Consider the following 24957-nt stretch of genomic DNA (forward strand, 5'->3'; position numbering starts at 1 on the left):
TTCTTTATTCTTTTTTCATATAAATTTATTTATTTAGGCTACATTGGGTCTTTGTTGCTGTGCATGGGCTTTCTCTAGTTGCGGTGAGCAGGGGCTGCTCGTCGTTACGGTGCTCGGGCTTCTCAATGCAGTGGCTTCTCTTGTTGCTGAGCACAGGCTCCAGGTGCAGGGGCTTCAGGGGTGGCAGCAGGTGGGCTCAGTAGTTGTGGCTCACGGGCTCTAGAACACATACTCAGTAGTTGTGGCGCACGGGCTTAGTTGCTCTGTGGCATGTGGGATCTTCCTGGAGCAGGGATCGAACCCGTGTGCCCTGTATTGGCAGGCGAATTCTTAACCACTGCATCACCAGGGAAGTCCTAACCTGCTGTTAAACTTACATACTGAGTTCTTTTTTTCACTTACAGTAGTTTTCACTTCCCAAATCTACATTTGATCCTTTTATTATAGTTTCCAATTTTCTCTGAAGTTTTATAATCTTGTCTTTAGCCCCTTGAAAATAGTAAGCAGAGTTACTTTAAAGTTACTGTAACTCCAATGTCTGGATCTTTCTTAGGTCTCTTTCTATTCCTTATTATTTTTGCTGGTTTTCATTTATGTTGTCAGCTCTACTTATGTCTCTGGTTTGTTATTTTGTGCCAGACAATATTTGCTAAATTGCTTATAGAAATAATTTGTAGGTCTTGAACAATGATATCTTCTGGTACAGAAGACTTATATTTATTTGTGCCAGGTTCCTGCACACACTAGTGATCCAGAATCACCTCAGTCCAATTTAAGGACTGAGAATGTTCAAAGCTGAGCTGCAGTCCCTTCAGAGGCTGTTTACTTCTAACTCAACCTTATTCCTGTGTTTTAACCCTTTGGGTTTCCACCCCAAAGAGGTGGGGTGCCATAGGCCCACTGTGGGTGGGCTCTGGACTGCAGTCTGTGTCTCCCCAGACCTGTGAGGTTGTCAGGAGAACTGCTGTCAGCCACTTCGCCTCAAGATTTGGCAAATGCTCTCAGAGGAGGAGCGTCCCCAAATGCTGGCCTTCTCTCTCTGGGCTTCCATCCTGCCCCAGTATATGGCCTGGAAATTTTTCCGCTACCTGGTCATCCCTCTGTGCCTTCACGCTGATGTCTTTTATATTTTGTCCAGCTGTTTCTAATAGCCTTTAGCAGAAGGGTTGGTTTATATTATCTGATTTGCCATTACCAAAAACAGAAGGTCTCTATCCTTGGTTAAATTTTAAAAATTCTTTTTATTATAGAGAATGTTGAACATTTTGAACAAAAATAGACTAGTATAATGAACTCCCATATTCACAATAACCCATAACCCAAAAACCCTTGGCAAATTCTGCCCTGTCCACATTATTATTTTGAGGCAAATTCCAGATGTCACATCAATTCATCTATAAATATTTTAGTATGTAGCCCTAAAAGATATATTTTTTAAAAATAATCATATCCATAAAACTGTTATCACATCTAAATCATAATTTCTTAATATAAAAAAATCTAGTCAGTGGTTAAGTTACTTTGCTTATTTTTAGTGTAATTGTATTCAGCTATGAGCCTGTGAAGTTACTTTGATTCCTGAATCTCTCTCTCTCTTTTTTAAAAATATTTATTTATTTGGCCACACTGGGTCTTAGTTGCGTCACACGGGATTTCCACTGAGGCATGTGGGCTCTTAGTTGTGGCATGTGGGATCTCTAGTTGCAGCATGTGGGATCTAGTTCACTAACCAGGGATTGAACCCGGGCCCCCTGCATTAGGAGTGCAGAGTCTTAACCACTGGACCACTGGGGAGGTCCCCTGAATCTCTAATACAGAGATTCTTTAGCACAGTTGTGAAGGCCTTTTTTGACTTGGTGGGTAACCAGACATAAAGATTTACTTTCATGCCCTTAAGCTCCTCTTTACCTATCTAAAGCCTACCTATTCTACAGTGGCTAAATTCAAGTCTAGCTTTCTCCATGGAGCTTCCCTGACCACTCCTCTGATCTCCTCAGCATTTATTATCTTTCTACTCTTGTGGCACTTGGCTGTATTATTTTGTATCATGTAATTTCTCATGATTGTAAACTGTGGGAGCATAAGGACTTGTGTACGGTATGTTTTGTATGTCAAACTGAGTCCACCATTTTGTGGGGCACGTAGTCCCTATCTACCTCAGGAATTTTGTGAGGGCCAAATTAGGTTATTTATGAAAACTTTTCTTCTAACCTGTGTAGCAAAATTGTAAGGAATTATTATTGTTCTTCTTTTTGTTGTTGTTAGCATAACTACTACATGAATTCTAGACTATAATCTCTGTGAGGGCAGAGATCTATGTTCCTAGAGAGACTGTCACAATGCCTGACAGTAGGCTTCCAATAAATATTTGTTGACTTAATTTATTATCTGAATTAAGTTATTCCCTCATTCTTGTCTATCAACTAATATGAAATAGGATGATAAGTTTAATTACCTACAGGAAAAGATTAAACTTTGCCAAAAATTTTTATTTAATTTCTTTTTTCCTCCTCGCAAATCTGATAGGTTTATCTCAACACGTAGTTACCAACTATAAGCAAGTAATTCAGCTCTTGGAGGAGGGAATAGCAAACAGGTAACAGGTTTGTTTGTCCCTGTAATTCTTTCAGTCTCATTCTTCTTTCCTGTGTTCTCATCCCCCTTTGTGTTCTCTGCAGTTGCCCACATTCACAGTCAGGATGCCTTTCTCAGAACAGAAATGTACCCAGGGCAGGGGGCAGTGGCTGAGATTTAGAGTTCGTCTCACTATTGGTGAAGCTGGAATTTGTTCTGGATGTGATAATATGAGGCAGTAAGCCCAGACAATTACTCTATGCTTTGTCTTATAATACACGACTTCTGCTGTTTTCATCAAAGAAAAGATTCTTGCCTGCATTGTCTTGTCTTTGATAGAGATGATATAGTTTAATACAGTTTATATATAGTTTAAGATGTTTCAGAAAACCATTTTGCTTCTAGTTTTGCATACTATAAAGTTACTCAAAAAAAGACTTTTGAATCTGCTATGAAATACTGAGTGCTTTAGACTCTCCTAAAATTTGACAATACTCTATATTTTTAGTTACAATGAAATACCCAGAATGTTATTTTACACACACACCCCCAATAACCTTTCTTACCTGAAAAAAAATTGGGGGAATTTAGAGTCTTCTATGTACCCTATAAGTAACACGACTGAATTAACTGAATGTAGAGGAAGAAATTTAAATTTAACATTCTATTCCTTGGCTTTCACGAAACTATTCTGGAGGCACTTGCTTCATGTCTTCAGGGTACCCTGAGCTCCTTGATCTTTAAGTGTCAGGCTTCACCTTGTCCTTTTTATCCTTGAATAGACCAGCCTCTAGATTTTGACTCTTTTCTTCAATTCTGTAACTCCTCTGAGAACCGAGGTTAGTGAGTTGGTCTTAAACTGAAGCAAGATTGGCTTAGATTTAGATGAAAGAAAGACTCAGCATTGGAATGAGTCTCTCAGGGAGACTATGAATTCTACCTGGCTTAAGTATAATGTTCATGTAATTCAAGATCTCATTTTAAAGCCCCTTCTGTCACTATGAGATTAATATTCTGTGTTTAATCATAACTTACTTTGTCTGTCTTTGAGCCTTCTTCTCCAGCAAGCTCTCTACGTCCACTTGTCTTATTTAAATGGGTCTATTTTAGGGATATTCTTCCAGGTTGATAACTCTAGTATCACCTTTTCAACTCTGATTTTTAACTTCTGTAGCTCAAAAAATGTTCTAATTGTGGTTTAGTATGAAGCTACACTTGCTTTTATTCTCAGATATCAGTATCTAGAGCACTGCTTCTGCCCTCTTGGAACCACTCTCCTAACTATAACAGACTAAATACGGGTGTTTCGTGATCCTCACTTGTGAATCTCAGCACTAACATTTCTTGTGTTCCCCATGGATCCTTAAGGACCCGCCATGCATAAACAATCCTTGTCCTAATTTTCTTCCCTTATATACACAGAATCACAGCAGCAACCCACGTTCATGAGGCCAGCAGCAGATCCCATGCCATCTTCACTATCTACTATACGCAGGTTGGTTACCACTTATATTTGCTTAGCTTTCTTCCTTTCATTGTCCCTTTTGACTGATTTCCTATCTTCCTTCCTATTTCTTTTTCTTTCTTCCTACCTCTCCCTTTATAGGTTCTCTGATGTGACCTAACATTATAAGTAGGACCTACACACAATCTACTAAACTACACACCCAGAAAGGGTAGAGGCATTTCATAAAGACTAATCAAAATATCTTTGATTTACATTTTGCTTTTGACATTTCAAAGTACTTTCATATCTATATGATTAGTCTGGGCATTTAAAATGAAAAGCAAGATTGAAATGAAAATAACCATTAAAATTAAAAAGTAGAAGGTTTACTTCTACTATGATGGAATGAGGAGGTTAACAAATCCTATCCCCCAAAAGCAACTGTAAACCTGGACAAAACTGTCCAAACAACTATTTCAAAATAGTGCAAAGGCATGTAGTAAATTGAGAACAGTTTATTCAAGAGAGCTCCTGAATTTCACGTAAGGACAGTGAAAATGTATGGTGTATTCCTTGGGCTGCTCACATTTCCACCCACACCCCACTCTCTGTCAGTGAGGTAGTTCAATCAAAGAAGGAAGGGTGGTAAAAACCAGCAGCTCTGTTGCTGCCACAGCTAGAGGGATTCACTTGATTTGGAGCATTGTTGGTTAAAGTGGTGATCTTGGTGGCAAGCTAACAAGGAGATCAATAGCTCCATGAGCCTGAAATTGTAGGTCTGTTTCAGGCAAGAAGTGAACTGGAAGATTGTCTGGGGATTTAACAGGGAATTCTGGGAGATGATATGACATAGGAAGCTTGATAAGCTCTTCACATATCCTGGGTTAAACAGATGCTGTGCACATATACATCAGAGACTAGGTGGGCTCAAACCCCCTACAGCCCTAGCTGACAGAATCTGCACATATGTGCAGAAGAGACACAAGAGGGCCCTGTAGCTAGTGAATGGTGGGGCAAACTTAACACAGCCAGAACTTTTACTGCATTCACGAGCTCACACATAGATCCATCAACAGAGAATAAAAGTTCTGTTGCCTCAAGGTGTTTGATTACAATTTCTGACCAATCTTTGGCTGAACATTAGGCTATGCAGACACAGGGTGGCCCCCTAGAAGCCAAGCTTAAAATTAAAAACAACTAAAGGAAAAAAACTGAACAGAGACCTCTTTGGCTGCATGTTGTAGAGGAGACAGATTTTAGAGATTTAGTGCAGGCAAGTTTCCAGACAAACAAAACAACAATCACTGTCACCTTCAAGAGGAAAAAAAAAAATCAGAATCCAGAGTTGTTATGGCGTTATCTTAAATGTCTAGTATTCAACCAAAAATTGTTAGACATGCAAAAACAAACAAATAAGAAAGTGCAACCCACACTTAGGGGAAAAAAAATGTCAATAGAAACTGACTCTAAGTGTTCCACATGTTGGATTTAGCATACAAAGACTTCCAAGCAACTAATATAAATATGTTAAAAAAACTGAAGGAAGCCATGTTTTAAAGAATTAAAGGAAAGCAAGATGGTAGTGACTCTAGGGAATTTCAGTAAAATGATAGAAATTATTTGAAAAGGGGGAATTCTGGTAATGTACAATAATAGAAATGAAAAATTCACTAATGAGACTCAAGAGCTGATTTGAGATGACAGAAGAATTAGTGAAGTTGAAGATAGACAAATAGAAATCATCCAATTTGAAGAAGAGTAACTGAAGAAAAAATGAACAGAGCTGCACAGACCTGTGTCTGTGTGTCACTGTCAGGTGTGTCAACATAAGTATAACGGGAATCCCAGAAAGAAAGAAGAGAAAATAGGCATAAGGAGAAATGGAAAAATAATGGCCAAAAAAAGTCACCAAATTTGTTGAAAATTATTAATGTACATTTTATTTAAAAATTAACTCAAACTGGATCATAGACACTAATGTGAAATCTAAAACAATTAAACTTGTAGAAAATAACATGGGAGAACTTTTATGACCTTGGATTAGGCAAAGTTTCTTTAGATATGGCACTAAAAACATAAATTGAACAAAAGAACAAATTGAAATTTGATATTGGTCAAAATTGAAAACTTCTGCTCTTCAAAAGACACTATTAAGAGAATAAAAAGCCACAGGGAGAATTTATTTGTAAAACGGATGTCGCGTAAAAGACTTGTATCCAGAATATAACAGAACTCTCTAAACTCAATAAAACAACTCAAAAAAAATGGACAGAAAATTTGAACTGACACTTAACTAAAGAAAATATACAGATGGCAATTAAGCACTTGAAAAGATGCTAACATCATTAATTATTAGAGGAATGCAAGTTAACACCAAATGAGCATTCACTACTCACCTTTACAAATGGCTGAAATTAAAAAGAGTGGTCATACTAAATACTGGAAAGATATGTAGGAGCTAGAGTTCTCATACACTATACTGCTGGTACAAAAACTTTGGAAAAGAATTTAATAATTTCTTGAAAAATTAAACATATACCTACCATATAATTCAGCCATTGTACTCCTAGGTATTTTCCCAAGAGAAAAGAAATCATATGTCCATACAAAGACTTGCGCACAAATGTTCATAGCAGCTTTATTTGTAATTACTCAAAGCTGGAAACAGCACAGATGTCCCTCAAGAGGTGAATAGATAAACAAACCACGGTATGTTCATACAATGGAATACTACTGAGCAATAAAACTGAACTTTTGACACGTGCCTCAACTGGATGAATCTCAAAATAATTATGCACAGTGAAAGAAGCCAGACATTGTATGACTCCATCTGTGTGAAATATCCTAAGACAAATTTATAGAGAGAGAAAATTGAGTGGTGGCCTGTGGCTGGAGATGGCAATGGAGATTGATTGCAAACAGACTTGGGGAATTATTGGAAATATTTTAAAACTGGATTTTGGTGATAGATGCACAACATTAAAATAAAACAACAAAAACCCCATATTGAATGTGAGGGGAAAAAAAGGAAAAGTAGTTTTGCTTTTGAGGGCTGGATGCCCCTAGATAGAACAAAGAGAGGCAGAGTCCTGCCCAACAAGTCAACATGCTGTGACTCAGGTTAACAAGAGACAAACCCCCATCAGGGCCACCCCCCACCTGCTGTGGATCTCTACTGATGAGTCAGAGCCTCCTGGAGGGGGATTGAGCATTTACCTGATAAATAGCAGTAGGGAGACTTTGTGGGGGTTTGCCCACCTTCCCTTTGGAAGTTTTGCTCATGTTTTTAATGAAGGCAGGACCCAGGGCTTACTGATTGTCGGGTATTGAGAGCTCATCTGGTTCAGAACACATTAGAATACAGATTTCTTGAGAGAGTTGGCTAAAAATCCAAATATCACCTTGGTTAGGAGGGTGTCATGGGAAAAAAAGCTACACATTGTTCCAAATGACAAGCTTTAAATGTATTTTCTCCCTTAGGCAATCCTGGAGAACAACCTCCCCTCTGAAATCGCTAGCAAGATCAACCTTGTGGACCTAGCAGGCAGGTAATTAGGATCTCAAAGCCAAGTGGAATTACTACGTTGACAATGACCTTGTTCTTGCCCATTTTACAGAGAATAAACTTTTCCCCACCTTTTACACATTTCGATCATCCTGAAAAAATTACAAATTTTTTGAATGCTAGGTTAAGAAATTATAGTTTTCTGAGGGCTGAAAAATTCTATGTTAGGGGTTCTCAATCTTAGCTGCCCATTAAAATCACCTGGACCTTTTAGAGGTTCCAGTGCCTAGGCTGCACCTCAGATCAAATAAATCAGATTATTAGTGGAGTTGGGGGAGTGCAGACAGTGTATAGCCAGGATTGTCAACCAGTGCTCTAAAGAGAGGTGACTGAGCACGCTGTTTCCTTTTGACCTAGTATTTATTTTATGCAGCTCTGTACATTTCTTAAAAAAAAAAAAAGAAAGAAATACTGTGGTATTGGGGAGAAGATACTGCCTTTTTAAGTGTTAGAAGGAAACATGAATTATACTCATTTACATACCAGAAGGCAGGCACTCTCAGGAATAATGTGGTCAGAAAAAAGTGTAACATGAAATAAGGCACATTTTCTTATTTTAAGACTGCTAAATAATTAATATGGTACAGCACTCCCTTAAAAGCTTAAGTGCTTTCTGGAAGAAATTGTATCAGCCAACTGGAATTGTGAATATTTAATATTTCCCATTTACTTCAATAAGGAATTTGAAACCGTTAATGACACAGATACCATAAAGCCATTAATATGTGAAATTAAAACAATAAAGAAAAGGGGAATTGCATATACCAGAAAGCTACGTTAGTATCATTACTGTAAATAAGTACTATGTTTAGCTCAAAGTGCTCTGGAAGTCAAATGTAATGAGTTATTTGATTTTTATTGCCTGAGAAGCAGAAGAATGCCAGTTCATTACATGATGGTAACATTGTTTCTGGAACTGAATTCTAAGGGGCATTTATTATGCGGATCTTTTTCAACAGCCTTATAAGGGTAGTGTCTTCTTGTTTGCTTTTGTTTCTGTTTTCATCCACTGTGTTTTAGTGAAAGAGCAGATCCCAGTTACTGTAAGGACCGGATTACTGAAGGAGCCAATATCAACAAGTCTCTTGTGACTCTGGGAATCGTCATCTCCACTTTAGGTATTTTGCCAGTAGCCTGGATTATCAGAGTGGGAGGGAGACTTTGGAAAATAACTCATACATTTTCATTTTGTCAAAATGGAGTAGATACTTAAAAGGTTCTTTTTGATAAAGTTTACCTTCTGGTTTGGGGAATGAAAAACTGACATTTGTGGTTTTTGAACACAACGTGACCATCATCCTACCACTTTCATTCCAAAAAGAAAGGGAGACTACAAAATTGGCTTAAATATTCCATCTCTTGAGTCCAGAGTCTAATTCAGGGCCCACTCTTAAAGCATCATGTCATATGCAGAAAGGGATTAGGAAGTGTGATGCTAAGTCTGCGTTCTCCAATCATTGCTTTATTTTTATGTATTTGTTTCATAATTCCTTTTTTTCTTCCACTTTTATTTTGTCTTTTAAGCCCAGAACTCTCAGGTATTCAGCAGCTGCCAGAGCCTCAACAGCGCAGTGAGCGATGGTGGTGATAGTGGGATCCCTAGCTCTCCTTCCGGGACCACTAGTGGAGCAGGACCCTCCCGGAGGCAGTCTTACATCCCCTACCGGGACTCTGTGTTGACCTGGCTGCTGAAGGACAGCCTCGGTGGCAACTCCAGAACCATCATGGTTGCCAGTGAGTGGGCTGCCGGAGCTGGTTCTGTGTTGGGACTGGTGCTCTGCCTCAGAGAAAGGGCCATGGTCGCCCATTTCATCAAGGGTCTCATACAGCCTGGGCGATGGCAGTGAGGCCAGTGATCATGGGCTGGGTGGGAAAGGCTAGGCGTGTGTTTTAACTTTCTCCTTCTACCTCAGCTGTGTCTCCTGCACACACTAGCTACAGTGAGACCATGAGCACACTGAGATATGCATCCAACGCCAAAAACATCATCAACAAGCCACGGGTAAATGAGGTGAGACCTTCATCTGAAGTCCTGGTCTGGTCAGTTTACATCAAATTCTTTTTTTCCTCTCATTGATTTCTTTCTCTTTGTTCTCACCCCAGCTACCAACCTTGTTCTCCAAATGATGAGGGAGTAAAACTCTTTCTTTCAGTGTCATACCCTTCTCTCATATCTCAACGCGCTTCCTTCAGTTGCCTTTTTTTGAATAATTTATTTTAGATCTTTCTCTAAGGCCATTGATCTTAAGATCCCTGGTACACCACTGCCACTCGAGGCAAGATCATTTAAAAGCTGTGTTTACTGCTTTTATTCTGAGTTTATGTTGCTGTATGCCTTTTTTCTTTCTTGAAACCTGAATTCATAATGAGAATATTCCAAAAGTTCCTCATCTGCTTTGCAATTTTGGTGAAAAGTTCCAGGGCAGGGATCACAAATGGGTGACCCACATACACCCCATCTATGGACTGTTTTAAAGGGCAATATAATCAGGCAGGTACTAAGTTTAGTCACACACAGTACAGGAAGATTCACACCTACTACCTCTACATACTCTGGCATTTGTATTACCTGCCTGATGTCCTGCTCTAGGGCAGTGATTCTTTTTTTTTTTTTTAAGAACTTTTATTGAGATACAGTTGACATATAATAAACTACTATATTTAGAGTGTATAATTTGGTGTTTTTTTTCTTATTAGTAATGTATATATGGCAATCCCAATCTCCCAATTCATTCCCCCCCAACCCTCCCCTAGGGCAGTGATTCTTAAACTTCAGTGTGTATCAGAATCACCGGAAGGGTTTGTTAAACCACAAACCCTCAAGAGTTTCTGATTTAGCAGCTGTTGGGGCAGTGAAAGGTGGTGGGGGTATCCACAGAATTTGCATCTCTCACAAGTTCTTAGGTGAAGTTGCTGCTGGTCCTGGGACCACACTTTGAAAAGCCTGCTCCAGAGGTTACACCAAAGGAGTAACCCGCTTCTTCCAAGCTAATTGCATGTGGCATCTCATAGCCATTCTGGGCCTGACATCAGTCAGCAGTGACAGAGTTCTCTGTGTTTCAGGATGCAAACGTGAAGTTGATCAGAGAACTCAGGGAAGAGATTGGAAGACTGAAAGCAATGCTGCTGAGCTTCGAGCTGGTATGTGGGCAGTCAGGACTTTACTATCCTCCAGAGCTCCTTCTCTTCTTCAGAGAATCTGAGCCCTGCTGCATTGTTTTCTCAGTCAGGTGATGCTTGTAGAGCAGGCGCAGGAGCAGAGACACGAGAGGGATTACTCTGATTACCTGTAGTTTCACAGGGGGTGGGCCCTCTCACTATATCATCTCTGCTGTCCAACGTTCATTTGCCTGAATGGCCCTTGTTCTGTATGTGGGCAGACACAGGGAATGGGGCCCTCCAGAAAATATTCTCTTGAATTCTCCTTCTTTGTACAAATCTGAGCCCAAACACTTAGGCTTCTGATTTTAATGATAAAGTCTTTCCTTTATCTTCATCTTTCCTTCACCCATGAAGCACTTCTCTCTCTTTGTTTGTGCAGAGAAACGTACGTTCATTGAATGAGGGAAAGGATGAAAATTTGAAGGAACTGGCTCTCCAAAATGAATTGAAGGTGGGTGTGTTGGGAATACTCAGCTGTGCTTCACATCACCTTGGGAGCAGATCTGACCTCCCTCCATTATTCCTGGGCCAGGACTGCTCCCTCACCAGGACAGAGAGGCTCTATATAGAGACAGCCTTTGTCTCCATTGAGCCTTGAGTCGGGGGATGTATTTGTCATAGGGCTGGTGACTGGCTTTCTGACTCTGCTTTGTTTTCCCCAGGGATCATGATAACTCCCTTCAGACAGTGACAGTTACCTAGGAAAAAAATTATTTTCCAATAAATAACTCAATGACATTTATTCACTGAGCACCAAATAGGTGCCCAGCATGATGCTGCAGGAGATGTAAAGTCCCTGCCCTCAGGTGGCTTGCAGTCTAGTTGGAAGCACATTTAGAGAATGATTAAATGTAATTACTTATGTGAGTTAGATGGAGAGAGCTTTGGAAGGAAGAAATCATGGAGGCTTGGAATTTTCAGTGCCAGCCTCAGTGCTGGAGTTGGAAGGCAGAGAACTTGAACTAGACCTTGGAGGATGAATAGGGTCTGTTAGATACAGAGACGGGCTGAGGTATTGGGGTGAGGGAGTGATAACAGAAGCAAAACCACAGAAGTGAAAGAAGGGCTGGCGTGAGAGTCCACGTGGACACACTCAGTGTGAGGATGCCAAAGCCGGCTAGGATACGTGCTCCTGCTAGAGAGGAGCGGAGGGGAGGGGAGGGTTTAGGAGGTTTGAACTTGACGTGAACAGGGTTACTTATAGCTTCTTGAACCAATTTGGTGACATGATAAAGGAGTATGTTGGGGACATTAATGTGACAGTTGCATGTAAGATGGATTGAGGGCTGGAAGCAGAGAGACCAACAAGGAAAGAAACTGTTGTTGTGACCCTGTGAGGGCGAGGACGTTTTGGGAGATTGAATCAAATGGTGATTCCTAGAGACTTTTTTTTTTTAATCACTTATGTTGTTTTTCTTTTTTAATTTCTTTTTTAAATTTTTTTTCTTTTTTTTTTTTGGCCTCGCCGTTTGGCATGTGAGATCTTAGTTCCCTGACCAGGGATGAAGCCTGCACTCCTGCATTGATTAAAATATCCTGGCTATGTCAATATTTTGTTATCCAAATTAAACTTTAGGACTACTTCACGTATCTAGAAGTTTCTCAAAAATTCTGTTTAGCCGTATGTTCTGATTTTTGGTTCATTCTAGGCATGTTAGCATTTTTACATTATACAGGCCTGCAAGACCTGGCCTTGAACCTGCCACTTGCTGGTCTTATGATCTTAGGCAGGTAGGAGTGGGTGATGAAGGCAGCCAGAAGGGAGGTGTCCTCTGTAGCGCCTCCAGGGGGATGTGCCCTGTCACCCACCTCTGCCAGACCCAATCCAACCCATCCTTTCATGAGTACCCTGTAGTTTTCCAATTTCAACTCAATGATTATAACATTAAAAAGAATGTTTCAGGAATTCCCTGGCAGTCCAGTGGTTAGGACTCTGTGCTTCAGCTGCAGAGGGCACAGGTTCAATTTCTGGTCAGGGAACTAAGATCCTGCAAGCTGTGCAGCACAGCCAAAAAAAAAAAAAAAAAAAAAAAAAAGGAGTGTTTCTGGGGTCATAAAATATTTGTGCCTAAACTTGGCATGATTTCTTTTTTCTTAAGTTTTCTCTTTGTGAGAGAAAGACTTAGCTGAATCCAGTTCCTTTTCCTGGTCTTCTTCAGTTCTTCCAATCCCAAAAGAAGCTTCCTGCCTTGACATCAATAAGAAACAAAAAGGATCCTATATTCAACATTGTTCCTTCACATTTGCCCAGTGGGCTTAGCTTAAGGCCTCTAAGCCTTAGTATATTTATTTTTAAAACTCTGTTCCTGATCCATAGTAAGTCCTCAGTGTTTTTTTTTTTTAATTAATTTTTATTAGTAGTATAGTTGATTTACAATATTGTGTTAGTTTCAGGTGTACAGCAAAGTGATTCAGTTATACACATACATATATCCACTCTTTTTTAGATTCTCTTCCCATATAGGTCATTACAGAGTATTGAGTAGAGTTCCCTGGGCTATACATTAGGCTTTCATTAGCTATCTTTTCTTTTTTTTTTTTTGGCTGCATTGGGTCTTTGTTGCTGGGTGTGGGCTTTCTCTAGTTGTGGCGAGTTGGGGTTACTCTTGCGAGCTTCTCATTGCAGTGACTTCTCTTGTTGTAGAGTATAGGCTCTAGGGTGCATGGGCTTCAGTAGTTGCAGCAGGCAGGCACAGTAGTTGTGGCACACAGGCTCAGTAGTTGTGGTACACAGGATTAGTTGCTCCGCAGCACGTGGGATCTTCCCGGACCAGGGATCGAACCCATGTCCCCTGCACTGGCAGGCAGATTCTTAACTGCTGTGCCACCAGGGAAGTTGTCTATTTTATATATAGTAGTGTGTATTTGTCAATCCCAGTCTTCCAATTTATCCCCCCCCCCACCCCGCCACCCTCAATGTTTTAATGTTATTACTGTTGTTATTGTATTATTGCATGGTCTTTCGGACCAGTTTCATAGTCTTTATTCTCCCTAGGGAGACCCCTCTTGGTGCTTTGTGGGTCTTTGAGGCTCATACAAACTTTTGTTAGAAGTCAAGGTGCTGCACCTTGGGAAAGAAGTCCACAAGAGAACTCCCAGTATGGGTCACATAGGCGGGGGGTAGGAAGAGGGGAATTTAAACATAGATATCTGAGTCACACCCCAACTGATTTTTAAAAATAACATTTATGGTGCTTTTTATTTTTTCTAAAAAAAAATACAGGCTCATTGTGGAAAACAAACAAAAAAATAACATTTATTGAGTTTCTATTTATAAAATTAACAGTTGCTTATTGAGGAAAACTTAGAAAACACAGAGAGCTCACAGAGGAGGTGCAAGTGCCCATGTGGGGCCTTGAATAGTCACGGGGAGGAAAGTGAGGAAGTGATGCCATGAGGAATCGGGCCAGGATGGCACTGGACCCATTCGTCTGCTCCTCGTGCTGAGCATCCAGGACCACCTGCTCTGTCTCTGCAGATTGACCAGCTGACTAAGGACTGGGCCCGGAAGTGGAATGAGTGGAAGGCCCTCGTGGAGCATTACAGGGTGGACATCAACAGGAGGAGGGCCGGGCTGGTCATCGACTCCAGCCTGCCACACCTGATGGCCTTGGAGGACGACGTGCTCAGCACAGGTGTCGTGCTCTATCACCTCAAGGTGAGCGGGCAGGTGCACCCCCTCTCTCCTTAAGCCCTTGGCCCCAGAGGCCAGGGAGGGAAAAGCCAGCACAGCCGAGTTGGCCAAGCTGCCCTCAGATTTGCCCTCAGGAAGCCGGGCCTGCCAACTGACTGTGATCTGTTTTGCTTTTGTACAAATAGAGCAGAAGACTAATAATGAGAACAAACATTTGTAGCTGCTGCTACGGTCACTCTTTTGTTCTCTGTGCCTAAATTTCCTCGTTTTAAAGTAAGAATGATGCTGCTTGTATTCCTTTTCCGGCTTCCTGAAGCATAGGGGTGCAGTCATGGAGCTGAAATCCTAACCTCGAGATTCCGCCAACACTCCTGAGCCCTCGGCGCAAATACAGGCTGCTCACAGATGGCTTTCAGAGGCTAAAGGGATCAAAAGATCTGAAACAGTTCCCTTTCCGTACTTTCCCACTTCATTCAACCCCCCTTCTCCGTTACTAGGTTTGCCTGGGAAAGAAGAGAGGAGAGAGGAAGTAGAGTTTAGGAAGCTTCAAGAAAGTATGCAAGAGTCCAGAGAGCGGTGGGTGAGGGGTGACCAGGGCCTTCATGCAGCCACCCAGAGGAAAGAGAGTGATGTGAAGTTCTTCCACAAGGACCTGGCTCCCCTGGTGCTTTGTCACCTGGCTCACTTCTAAATGAAGTGTTTTGAGAGTTAGTGACCCATGGTAGACAGAGTGTTATATCCTGTCCTCATCAAAAGCCTTTGTAGAAGGACAGTCCCCATGGAGGGCTGAACATACTTCACGTGGCCAAAATCCCTATGCTCACTGAAAATCCAATCTTCCTTTTCATAATTGTCCTAGCACATTAAATTCACTTTTAAAAGGAACAGAGTTTATGAGAATGTGTGATGCTGCTGTCATCCCTGGAGAAATAAGGTTGCTGTTGCTGCCTTGCGTGTGGTGGGGAGATGTTGGCAAGACTCACCCGTTTAGAGAGTCTGTGTTCTGAGGATGAGCCCTCAGGGAAGTTGTCAGAGACTGAGCCTCACAGGCAGAAAGTTAAAGTAGTTTCTTTTTTTTGACACAGTGTAAATCATCTCAGTGAAAATGCCTCAGGCAGAAGTGGCTGTTACTTAAATAACACATCTGAACACCAAAGGCTATAGCTCTCTCCATTTGTCAGAGCCACTGGGGAGAGGCTGGAGGTCAGGGAGAGACCAGATGGATTAAAATGCTCAGTATTTGACCAGAACTGATCTGATATATTGATTGGAGGTAGAGCGAGCAGCTGAAGTTACACGTCAAGTGGCAGCGCTTAGGGTCGCGGCAGAGGGTTGAGGGATGATGGGGAGATTGAGTTGGAGGCGGGAGGGGGATGGTGCTGGGTCTCTGGTGTCCCCGCTGAGTCAGTGCACTGGGGAGTGGCTCCCTCCCTCGTGTGCTGACCGTGAACCTGGGGGATGAGGTTTCAGTCTGCCTCTAATCCTGGCGTTTCTGTGGGTTTTGTACCCATTTCCCCCCTTTTTGTTTGTTTAGATACTGGTTTGGGTAGTAGTATAACAGTAGTCACTCAAGATTCTATGTTTTTATTTGCTAACTTGGTTCCAGACCCAGAACTAGTCCCTAGCAATGGCCTGGGCGCTGTTTTCCTGAGTCAACTCAGGAAGCACCTTGGGTGGGGAGCAGGCAGCGGGAAGGGAGGGCAGAGCACAGGTTACTGATACCCTGGACTTCACCCTCATAATCAGTTGCCTTTGTGCCGCTGCCCCTCCCAAAAAAGAGACAGAGGGGCGACAGGCACAGGCACCAGCTCGGCCCATGTTAAACGAGATGCCAGCATGTTTGTGGGTAGTTTCTACTCTGCAGATCCAGAAGTTGGGATGCGTTGTGACCTTTATCCCTCTGGGAGGAATGTGCCTCATCAGCAGGGCTGACCCTGAGCCCCCACGCGTGGTCTTGATCCCTCTCCCTTGATTTTGGCTGCCAGTGTCTGGAGACGGCAGCTGTTGGCTTGTGTGATCCTCGGTGGCTGAGCAGGAAGGCCTGGGCTGTGACTGGCTGTGTGTGCTCAGGGTGAGCCAGAGCCCTGTTCATTACTTCCAGGGGTCTTTCTCCTCAAGTGGTTTCTGGGGAGCTGCAGGGGCCTCCCTTCTGGCAGCTGACAGTAAAGCCTAGTGTGGAACTTTCTAGTCATTTCAAAAACATCAGTCTCCGGGCAGGTGGTTTGGCGAGACTGGGAACACATGGGCACAGGACCCGGAAAGACCTGAGTTCTAGCCAGAGTCCTGTTCAGTGTGTGGGCTCCCTGGGCAGCTTATCCCCATCAGCTTCCGATTCCTTCTCTATAAGGGGGATGGTGACACCTACATTCTGGGTTGTTAGAGGAATAAGTCAGCGAAGTCTGTAAAGCACTCAGCGCGGTGCCTGGGACATAGGGAATGGTTAGTCAGTAATGTAAATACACATCTAAACCTGCATCTCTGTTGCCGTGTTGCTGGCTTCCTCAAGAGGAGCTGTGTGATCTTAAACTGCATTGTTATAATCCAAGGGCCAAAGGCCTCGTCTTCTACTAACCCAGTGATTCATGGATACTAACTCCAGTTTCCCCCTCCTCTCTTAAACTCTCTTCCAGTCTCTTTTGATTCTAGATGTGCTTTTCTCCTTTTTGTGCTTTACTCTTCTTAGAATCTGGTGTCTGTTAAACTTCATCTACGGACCAAGAAGGTAAAAATCCTGTGCTTCCATACATCATCATAGAAAGCGTGTCTCTTTGAAACTGACTGGACCAGACTTGGACCACACTAACCTTAAGCCCTGGGAGAAAGCTATACCATGTGCCCACTTCCTCAGGCTAGAGAAGCTCTTATGGCTTAACTCCGGGCTATGAGACAGAAAGGAGCTGGCCAGCACTAGTTGGACTTTGCAAAAAGTTGGTGCTGCTTTGTCATATTTTTTTTTGCCCTCGCCCTCTTAGGGGCTTTCTGGGCTGCAGAGTGATGGGCAGAGCAGTCAGAACAGCCTGGACCAAAGCTGAGAAGTGGTGTGGAAAAGGCTGGGATGGGCATGGGAAGACAGTGATGAGGCTCAAACAGGTGGGCTCTCCTTTGGGGGCAGGGCTGTGTCCCCTTTTTATTCTCATTAAAATGGCTTTGTTTTTCCCTTTAGGAGGGGACCACAAAAATAGGAAGGATTGACTCAGACCAGGAACAGGACATTGGTGAGTGACAGAGCATATGGGTCTGATGCTCCGTGGCAGGCATTCATGCCGGACAGGTTTCTTCAGAGGAACCTGATGGTGCTCTGAGAGGAAGGAGTCTTTGGGGTCTGAGGGGCTGCTCCTCTTTTCCTGCCAGGTTGTGGGTCTGGAACATGAAAGGAGGAGACCCACACCGTGGGGTGATCCAGGTTTGGGTGATTTCAGGTGGTGGCCCTTCCTCTCCTGGCATGATATGAGATCTTCCAGATGTGGATTCTGATCTCATCGGAAGAATGGAGGAGGTGTTTCCCTGGGCTGTGCCTCCACCCAAGTGACTCCCCCTCTTCTGTAGTCCTGCAGGGTCAGTGGATCGAGAGAGACCACTGCACTATCACCAGCGCCTGTGGGGTCGTCGTTCTGCGGCCTGCCCGCGGGGCCCGCTGCACAGTCAATGGCCGGGAGGTCACTGCCTCCTGCCGTCTGACCCAAGGTAGGACCATCTACAGCCCAGATTATCCCAGGATATGTGATGGACCTGCTTTGTTCTCATGGGCCAGACCCAGCGAGCTCAGTGAAGCAGACTTTAACGATGGAACACCGAGCCTCTGCACCCAGAGGTCTGAAGATTTCCTAATATTGTCCTCTTCCCATAAAGAAAAAAACCCCAATTCCAGGGCCCTAGAGTGGAGAATCACTCTCTGCAATTAGTATCTGTGTTTGTTAGCTCTTTGTCCTTGGGAAGGTCTCTGAGCCTCAATCTCCTCATCTGTAAAATGGGGATAATAAAAGGATCATTGTGAGGACTGAGTGAGCTAATCTGTGTAATGTTCTTAGCAGTGTTCTTAGAAAACGCTCATTATCATGTTACTGCCACTATTGTTACTACTATTAATCTATTCAGATTCTGTCTATCCTTCGAGGCTGAGCTTGGATACCCCCTCTTCCATGAAGCATTCCCTGACTAACCCACCTGGAGCTCATCTTGCTTTCCCCTGGAATACCAGAGCTCCTCCTGTTCATTTCATTAATTCAAAACGTATGCTGTGCGATGATACATATCTTATTGACTCAGCTAAATTAACTTGTGGGGACAGGACTTCGTCCCCCAGAACAGTGCCCTTGCACATTACATGTACTCAGAACATGAGCTGTGGATCGAATTCACATCAGTCTCTGTGCCACAGGAGCAGTCATAACCCTGGGGAAAGCACAGAAGTTCCGATTCAACCACCCTGCAGAGGCCGCCGTCCTCCGGCAGAGGAGGCAGGTGAGCACATGGTGTCTTCCACGAGGCTGCTGGCCTCCCCGCTTCGCCTTTCTGGAGGAGGGAGTTGAGCTTTGTCTGGGTCTGCGGGGATGGGTGTGATGATGCTTCCTTCCTTGTCCGCAGGTTGGAGAGGCTGTTGGTGGCAGTGGCTCTCTGGAGTGGCTGGACTTGGATGGAGATGTCACTGCCTCTCGGATGGGTCTCTGCCCTTTGCTTTGGAAGGAAAGGTGAGAGACAGCTGCTCATTCTGCTGTAGAACCTGTTGGTTTTGCTTCTTAATTAATTACAACATGGAGCAGAGAGGAGATGAGTATAGCAGCCAAGCTCGAAATGAGGCCTGGTCTGAACCAACTTGGGCGAGTGGTCTGAGGATGCCAAGCTAGCCGCTCAGCCGTGGTTGACCAGGAAGTGGTAAGCCCTCATTCATTTCCCCTTGGGTGTTGCAACTTTCTTCATCACTGAAAGAGGTATGTATCATTTGGTGTTTCCTGTGGCCACCTTCCCATGCCAACGAGATTTACTCCTGATGTGTTTGTGGATATCTTTGATGCTGCTTTTGGACCTGTGAACCCCTTTAAATTCTGGCCTGCCTGTGTGTCAACTTCCAGGACTGTGGCTTCCTCTGAGTTTTTAAAGTTATTATGAGATCGAGAAGCCTCTTTCCTCATAACCAAGGGTCCAGAACTATGAGTAAGAGGGGCAGAAACTGCAGGAACACTTGAAAATATCTCGGGGTTCTGCCCTGTTCTACCCGCTTCACCTGCCTTGAGACTGTGGAACGTGGAGTCAGCGTTTTTTACGTAATTCGTGGCAACTGCTTTTCTTCTTTGTAGTCATTCTTTATCCATTTCGGCATAGAAGCCCCTCCCAGGTCGAGATGCCTTGAAGGTTGGATACTAGGAACAGTGGTGTCCTCCTGTTCTGAAAGCCACAGTGGCTTGTACCTTGGGGACTTCCTGTAGGAAATGTTAGCAGGGGACCCAGTGCCTGTGAGACCCCTGTGCGGGGGGCTGTCCAGCACTGTGAGCACCGTGAGGGTTCTGATGGCCCTTGGTCCCCTGCTGCTCTTTCCTCAGGTCAAGAGCCTTGGGGCAGCTGAGGATAGCCTTAGGGCAGACCTTGATGGTGAGATGCTGGATGAGGACAGGAGTGCTCTGAGGTAGGGAGCACAAGCAGCAGGCTGGTGCTCCCTGGAGGGCTGCCAGGGCTGGCGGACGACGCTCCAGGGCCTAAAGGAGGATGGTCAGTGTCCAGTGACTGCGGACCCTCAGGGGTGGCACAGGGGGAGTGTATCCAGACCAAGGTGGACTCAGGACTGAGGCCAGGGCTCCTGTTTTGTCAGAGTGGCCTCCCTTTTTGTAGTGAAGTCATGAAAGGAGGTCTTGTCTGTTGGGAAGACGCACTGAGGATGTGTTTTCCCCAGAGTCTAGAGGTTTACAGGGAACGGTTCTGCAACTTAAAGAGCCACAGATGCTGAAGAGATACGTTGGAGTTGGGTAAAGCAGTCTTACCTCCTGGCTCTACCACAGAAAAGCTGTGTGACCTTAGGCAAGCTACTGAGTCTCTGAGCCTGTTGGCTCACCTCTAAGTAAGGATGCTATCATCCCTCTCCCAGGGGTTCTTGTGACACGGGTTGAAAGAGCGAGTGCACATGGAGTGCTTTGCCGAGTGCCTGACACCCCACACCCTGCTGCCGGGAAGACAGCTTCCCTTTTGCTTTCCTATCCTCCCATCTCACCCTAGTGGACCCATCCACCCCTGAGAACACTGGTCTTCTCCTGCCTTTTTAAGGTCTTCCCAGGCCCTCTAGCCCCACGGGCATGGACATGACCTTTCAGTAGCACCAAGAATGCACCCTTTCATTCAGAGGACAGAGGGGGCCTGGAGACGCGGGCCTCTCCCCTCACTGCCTCCGCCCTTCAGCTCCCGCTCTGGGAGCCCGTGGGCCGGGCAGTCCTGCCCAGCTGTTGTTGCCGGCACGTGTGCACCAGCCCCTGGTGGTAGTGGGTAGTCTGGGCTCAAGCCGGTGACTGGGCAGAGGGGCTGGGAGGGAATGTGAGCGTGGGGAACCCAAAACGATGCCAGCGGGGTTCCCCGTCTGGGCTTGTGTCTCCACGAGGGTCTCTCATCTGCTCCTGGGTGGCGTCAGCTCCGAGGCCTCCCCGTGTCCCAGGTTTCCTTTCGGTCCTCTTTCTCTCGGGGGGGGGGGGGGGGGGGGCGCTTCTCTGGTGCGGAGCCCGCAGAGCCAGAGCTGACTGCAGAGAAGGGGAAATTGGCCTGTCGGCCTCCCTTTCTCCCTGCAGCAGTGAGACCTGAGAGCAGTTTGTCCTTGAAAACTGTTGTCCGTGTTCTTGGCATTTTCCCGTTTGGAATTTCGGGAGCTTAACCTTACGTGGCTAGAGCCCAGGGGACACTGTTGCTGCTGCCACCACCTCTGCCACCTCAACGAGTAGGTGCCACTGCATTTCTGCTGCGGAAGCCACCAGAGCCAAGCAGCCGGAGGGCGCGATGGAGTCCTGGCAGACGCCCGGGGTCCCCCAAGGTGAAGGGCATCATCTGAGAGGGACAGAGGTCCTTGGCTGCATGTAACTGAAGACTGGCCCTTGGTAATCCACCCAACGTGTAGCATTAGGTTGGCGTGTTCTTTTTCACCTACTTTCTAGGAACTTGGCTGATGTGCTTAGCACAGGGGTCGTGGCTTCTCGGGCGAACGTGCAGTGTCTGCGGGGCTCCTCCCAGACTGCCTCCCCTTGCGGGCTTGCTGCTGTTGTGGAGTAAGCTGTACTGGGTCTGCAGGAGCTGACAGGCTGGCTGCGGCTTTCCCCGGGGGAGGGTGGAGGAACGCCCTTCTAGGGAGAAGCAGGTTGTAACTCTGAAGGTTGGGGGGACAGGCAGAGAAGGAAGCTGAACTCTCTCAGAGAATTCAGAATAAAGATCCCCTCCCTGCCCCTTGTATCTGATGGTCTGGATCTTAGCTGAGTGTGTCTAGGACCCTCTGATGGGCTCGGGTTTGTAATTCTGCCATGTCTGTGGTCAGATACAATTTGGGTCTGTGATGTAGCCGTGATACATACATATAGTTTTCCATTAACTGCTTTTTCTGTTTGTGTGGCGCTGACTTGCTTTTTATTCCAGTTGCTATCCCTTTGTCTTACATGTGCAGAACGTGTGCCCTTCCTGTTTTCTGTACATTGCACTGTGTGTGTTTGGCCTTTTGCTCACAGCAGCCAGCACCCGTCTCCCCCAGAGCACACTTGCTCAGGTCTCTGGGCCCGTCCTGGTCCCTGGACCCACTGAAGTCCGAGTCACCTCCCAGCCTCCTTTCCAGAGAGGAGCCACCTGTGGTGTCAGCTCCCACCGACACCCCCATCCATCTATTCACTCTCCCACCCATCCCCCCTCACTGTCATCCTAAGGCTACGGTAAGAAATCTTAATTTCTTCTAAGACAGAGGCAGCAAACTTTCTGTGAAGGGCCAGATTTCCCCCTAGACAAAACGTAAACCACAGGTGTGGCTGTGTTCTGATAACTCGATTCACAGAAACAAGCAGTAGACCGTTCGGCCCTCAAGCTGTGGTTTGGGTACCTCTGCTTTGATACCCTCTGATTTCATTCTGCTCTACAAAGTGATAAATCTCCTAAGTGGAATGGACACTCAGAGCACACTGCTCAGACGGTTTGCCATCTGATTCTAGTGTCAAGTCACTGAGAGAGTCTCCAAGGCTGAGAGCCATGGCGTCCCAGGGCTGGAATGAGGGCCGAGGGCAGGCTAAGCGAGGCCGAGGCCATATCGGGCTTTTGTGTCCGTCTCCAGCAGACCCTGACCCTTCCCGGGTGCTCCCCCTCCCACCCCAGAGTGGAGCCCCATGCATTTGGCTCTTTTAGAAACCCGAATGACAGGGACGAAGAGGCCCTGCAGAAACAGCATGGCAGGCCCTTGTATAGAAGGCATGCGTGACCCAGGGAGAGGTTAGCATGAGGGGAGAAGCTGCCAGTCTTCAGAGGGAGGTTCTGACTCATCTGTGGTCACGTGGGAACCTGGTGGCAGAGTAAAGCATGACTATAGCCTAGAATTTTTTTTTTTTTGGTGGAGGTGCTGGGAAATGAAACTGGGGCCTCATGCAAGCTGATGGAACCTTTTTAAATGTTATATTATTGGAAAATTCCAAATACACTGCAAATGATCAACTCATGGCTAATCTTGTTTCATTTATGTACCCAGCTCACGTTCCCCAATTCCTCCCCACTGGATCTAAACAAATCTTGGACAGTTTCCCCAGTGAACGTGTCAGCATATGTCTCTGAAAGGTGTGGTCAAGTCTAAAGGTCTTGAACTCTCTTCTAATGGCCCTCGAGTGGAGACCATCTCTCCCCTGGCGCTCCTGCCACACACACACACGTTGGTGTGTGTCTGAGTTCTCTCTCCTCCTCCTACCACATCAAGATGGTTTATGCTCCAGGAGTGGAGCTGCAGTTGTGATCGCTGAATGTGGAGAGGGTTTCCATTCCCACAGTGTTTCTGGAGCTTCTGCTCTACTCTAGTTACAACAGATTTTCAGCAGATACCTTTTTTTATTATTTTTTAAAGGACAAGGTTTGTTGACTTAGCTAAAATGTTGTGTTTTCTAAAAACAACCTCTTTACTTTCCTGGTTATTTTCCTTAACCAGAATGAACTTGTGTTTCTCCTAAACCCACAGAGAACATGCTAGTCTCAGGACTGTTCTCCCCTCCCGCACTGTGACATCATGAGCTGCCTGTGACACCATACCTGTGTGTCCCAAGTTGCCAGAAGCCCAAAGCCCTCTGGGCCCTGTTGAATGCAGGGCTCCCTGGGAGGGGCTGAGGCCGCCCGAGGCGTGTACTGAGCTGGGTTTGCATTTTCCCTGGGTAACCCAGCCTCTGTGACAGGAGAGTGCTGGGAGAGCAGAGTGACGAGGACCACTGGCCACCGAGGGCTGGAGAGACACCCCACAGGGCCCAGATTCAGCAGCGGCCGAGCTTCGTGGGGGATTTGAGGCAGCGAATCCTAGCAGGACAGATTAGAGCCAAACAGGAACCGGAATTGGACGAGACGCGCGCCAGCTGGCAGGTTGTAGATGGTACGAGCCTGTTTCCCCTTCCCACCTCTCTACTCACGCCGCCCTGGCCTTCTGTATTCTCTCCTTTGTTTTCTTTGTGATATGATGGAATCTTTGCTATTAGGGGTTCTCTCCCCTCTTTTAAAGACCAGAGGCTCTTACAAGGGGCTGGAAGCAAGAATCAGGACACGACCTTCCCCACTGCCTCTCGGGGTCATGGTCCTCCTGCTCTCTCCTTCGTGCGCACAGGCTTGTGCAGGCTCCGCTGGTGGCCCTAGCGTGTACCCACTGCCCTGCTGAGGCCGGGGGGCTTCATCCCCTTGCCCTGTGGTCAGTAGGGGGGCCGACACTCCTGCCCCAGAGGGCCCTGTGGCCCTCATCCCACCACATCACCCTGGCCAGCTCTTCACTCTGTGCAGGTGCAGCCGTGGCCGGAGGTGCCTGAGTCCAGGGAGGGAGGGCAGGCTGACCTCCTCTCAGGGTGTTTTTGGTTCGCAGACCAGCAGTGGCTGCTCAGAGAAGAGACCTGGCCGGCCCGCTTGCAGCAGCCGCCGCAGCAAGCCCGCGTAGCAGAGAAAGAACTTGCATCTGCTCTGCCCTCTGATTCCTGGTGCCAGACAGACCCTGAGACTCAGCCACCCCCCCTGGTCCGAAGCCGGAAAAGGGTGGTGCACCCGCAGCTCCTGCGGAGACTCGTGCATCGGGCAGCAGAGCGGGACGTCCGGCGGAGAAGGGTGTCATTCCAGCTGGAGAGGATCAAGAAGCAGAGGCTGCTGGAGGCCCACAGGAGACCACAGCAGCTCAGGGCGCTGTGCCGACTGCAGGATGACCGCCCCTGGAGGGCCCCCTTCCTGGCCCCCCGCCCCGGTGCCCTGGTCCCAGGGCCTCAACGTAGAAGCAGATTGACACGTTGCAGTTCTTTGAGCCTCCGAAGGCCCTGTGGCTGGCACTCGGTCCAGCTGCACAGGTACAGCCAGTGGAGGCTGCCTGGAGGCACTGGCTGAGGTGTACAGCCTCGTTGCCCAGGCAGCAAT

At 45.8% G+C, this 24957-nt stretch overlaps 1 protein-coding gene across 1 annotated transcript in view; it reads left to right on the plus strand.

Moving 5' to 3' along the window:
- STARD9 (StAR related lipid transfer domain containing 9) overlaps window positions 1-24957 on the plus strand; it is a 127921-nt gene that overhangs the window by 68224 nt on the left and 34740 nt on the right. Inside the window, 15 exon segments of the mRNA XM_057723627.1 lie at window positions 2527-2596; window positions 3997-4069; window positions 7502-7569; window positions 8607-8704; window positions 9111-9320; window positions 9500-9597; window positions 10650-10727; window positions 11128-11199; window positions 14227-14406; window positions 17546-17597; window positions 17929-18066; window positions 18761-18843; window positions 18967-19070; window positions 23754-23944; window positions 24422-24890. Of these exon segments, the coding sequence (XP_057579610.1) occupies window positions 2527-2596; window positions 3997-4069; window positions 7502-7569; window positions 8607-8704; window positions 9111-9320; window positions 9500-9597; window positions 10650-10727; window positions 11128-11199; window positions 14227-14406; window positions 17546-17597; window positions 17929-18066; window positions 18761-18843; window positions 18967-19070; window positions 23754-23944; window positions 24422-24890 (1984 nt within the window).

This window comes from Hippopotamus amphibius, chromosome 2 (assembly GCF_030028045.1).
Source record: "Hippopotamus amphibius kiboko isolate mHipAmp2 chromosome 2, mHipAmp2.hap2, whole genome shotgun sequence".
NCBI lineage: Eukaryota > Metazoa > Chordata > Mammalia > Artiodactyla > Hippopotamidae > Hippopotamus > Hippopotamus amphibius.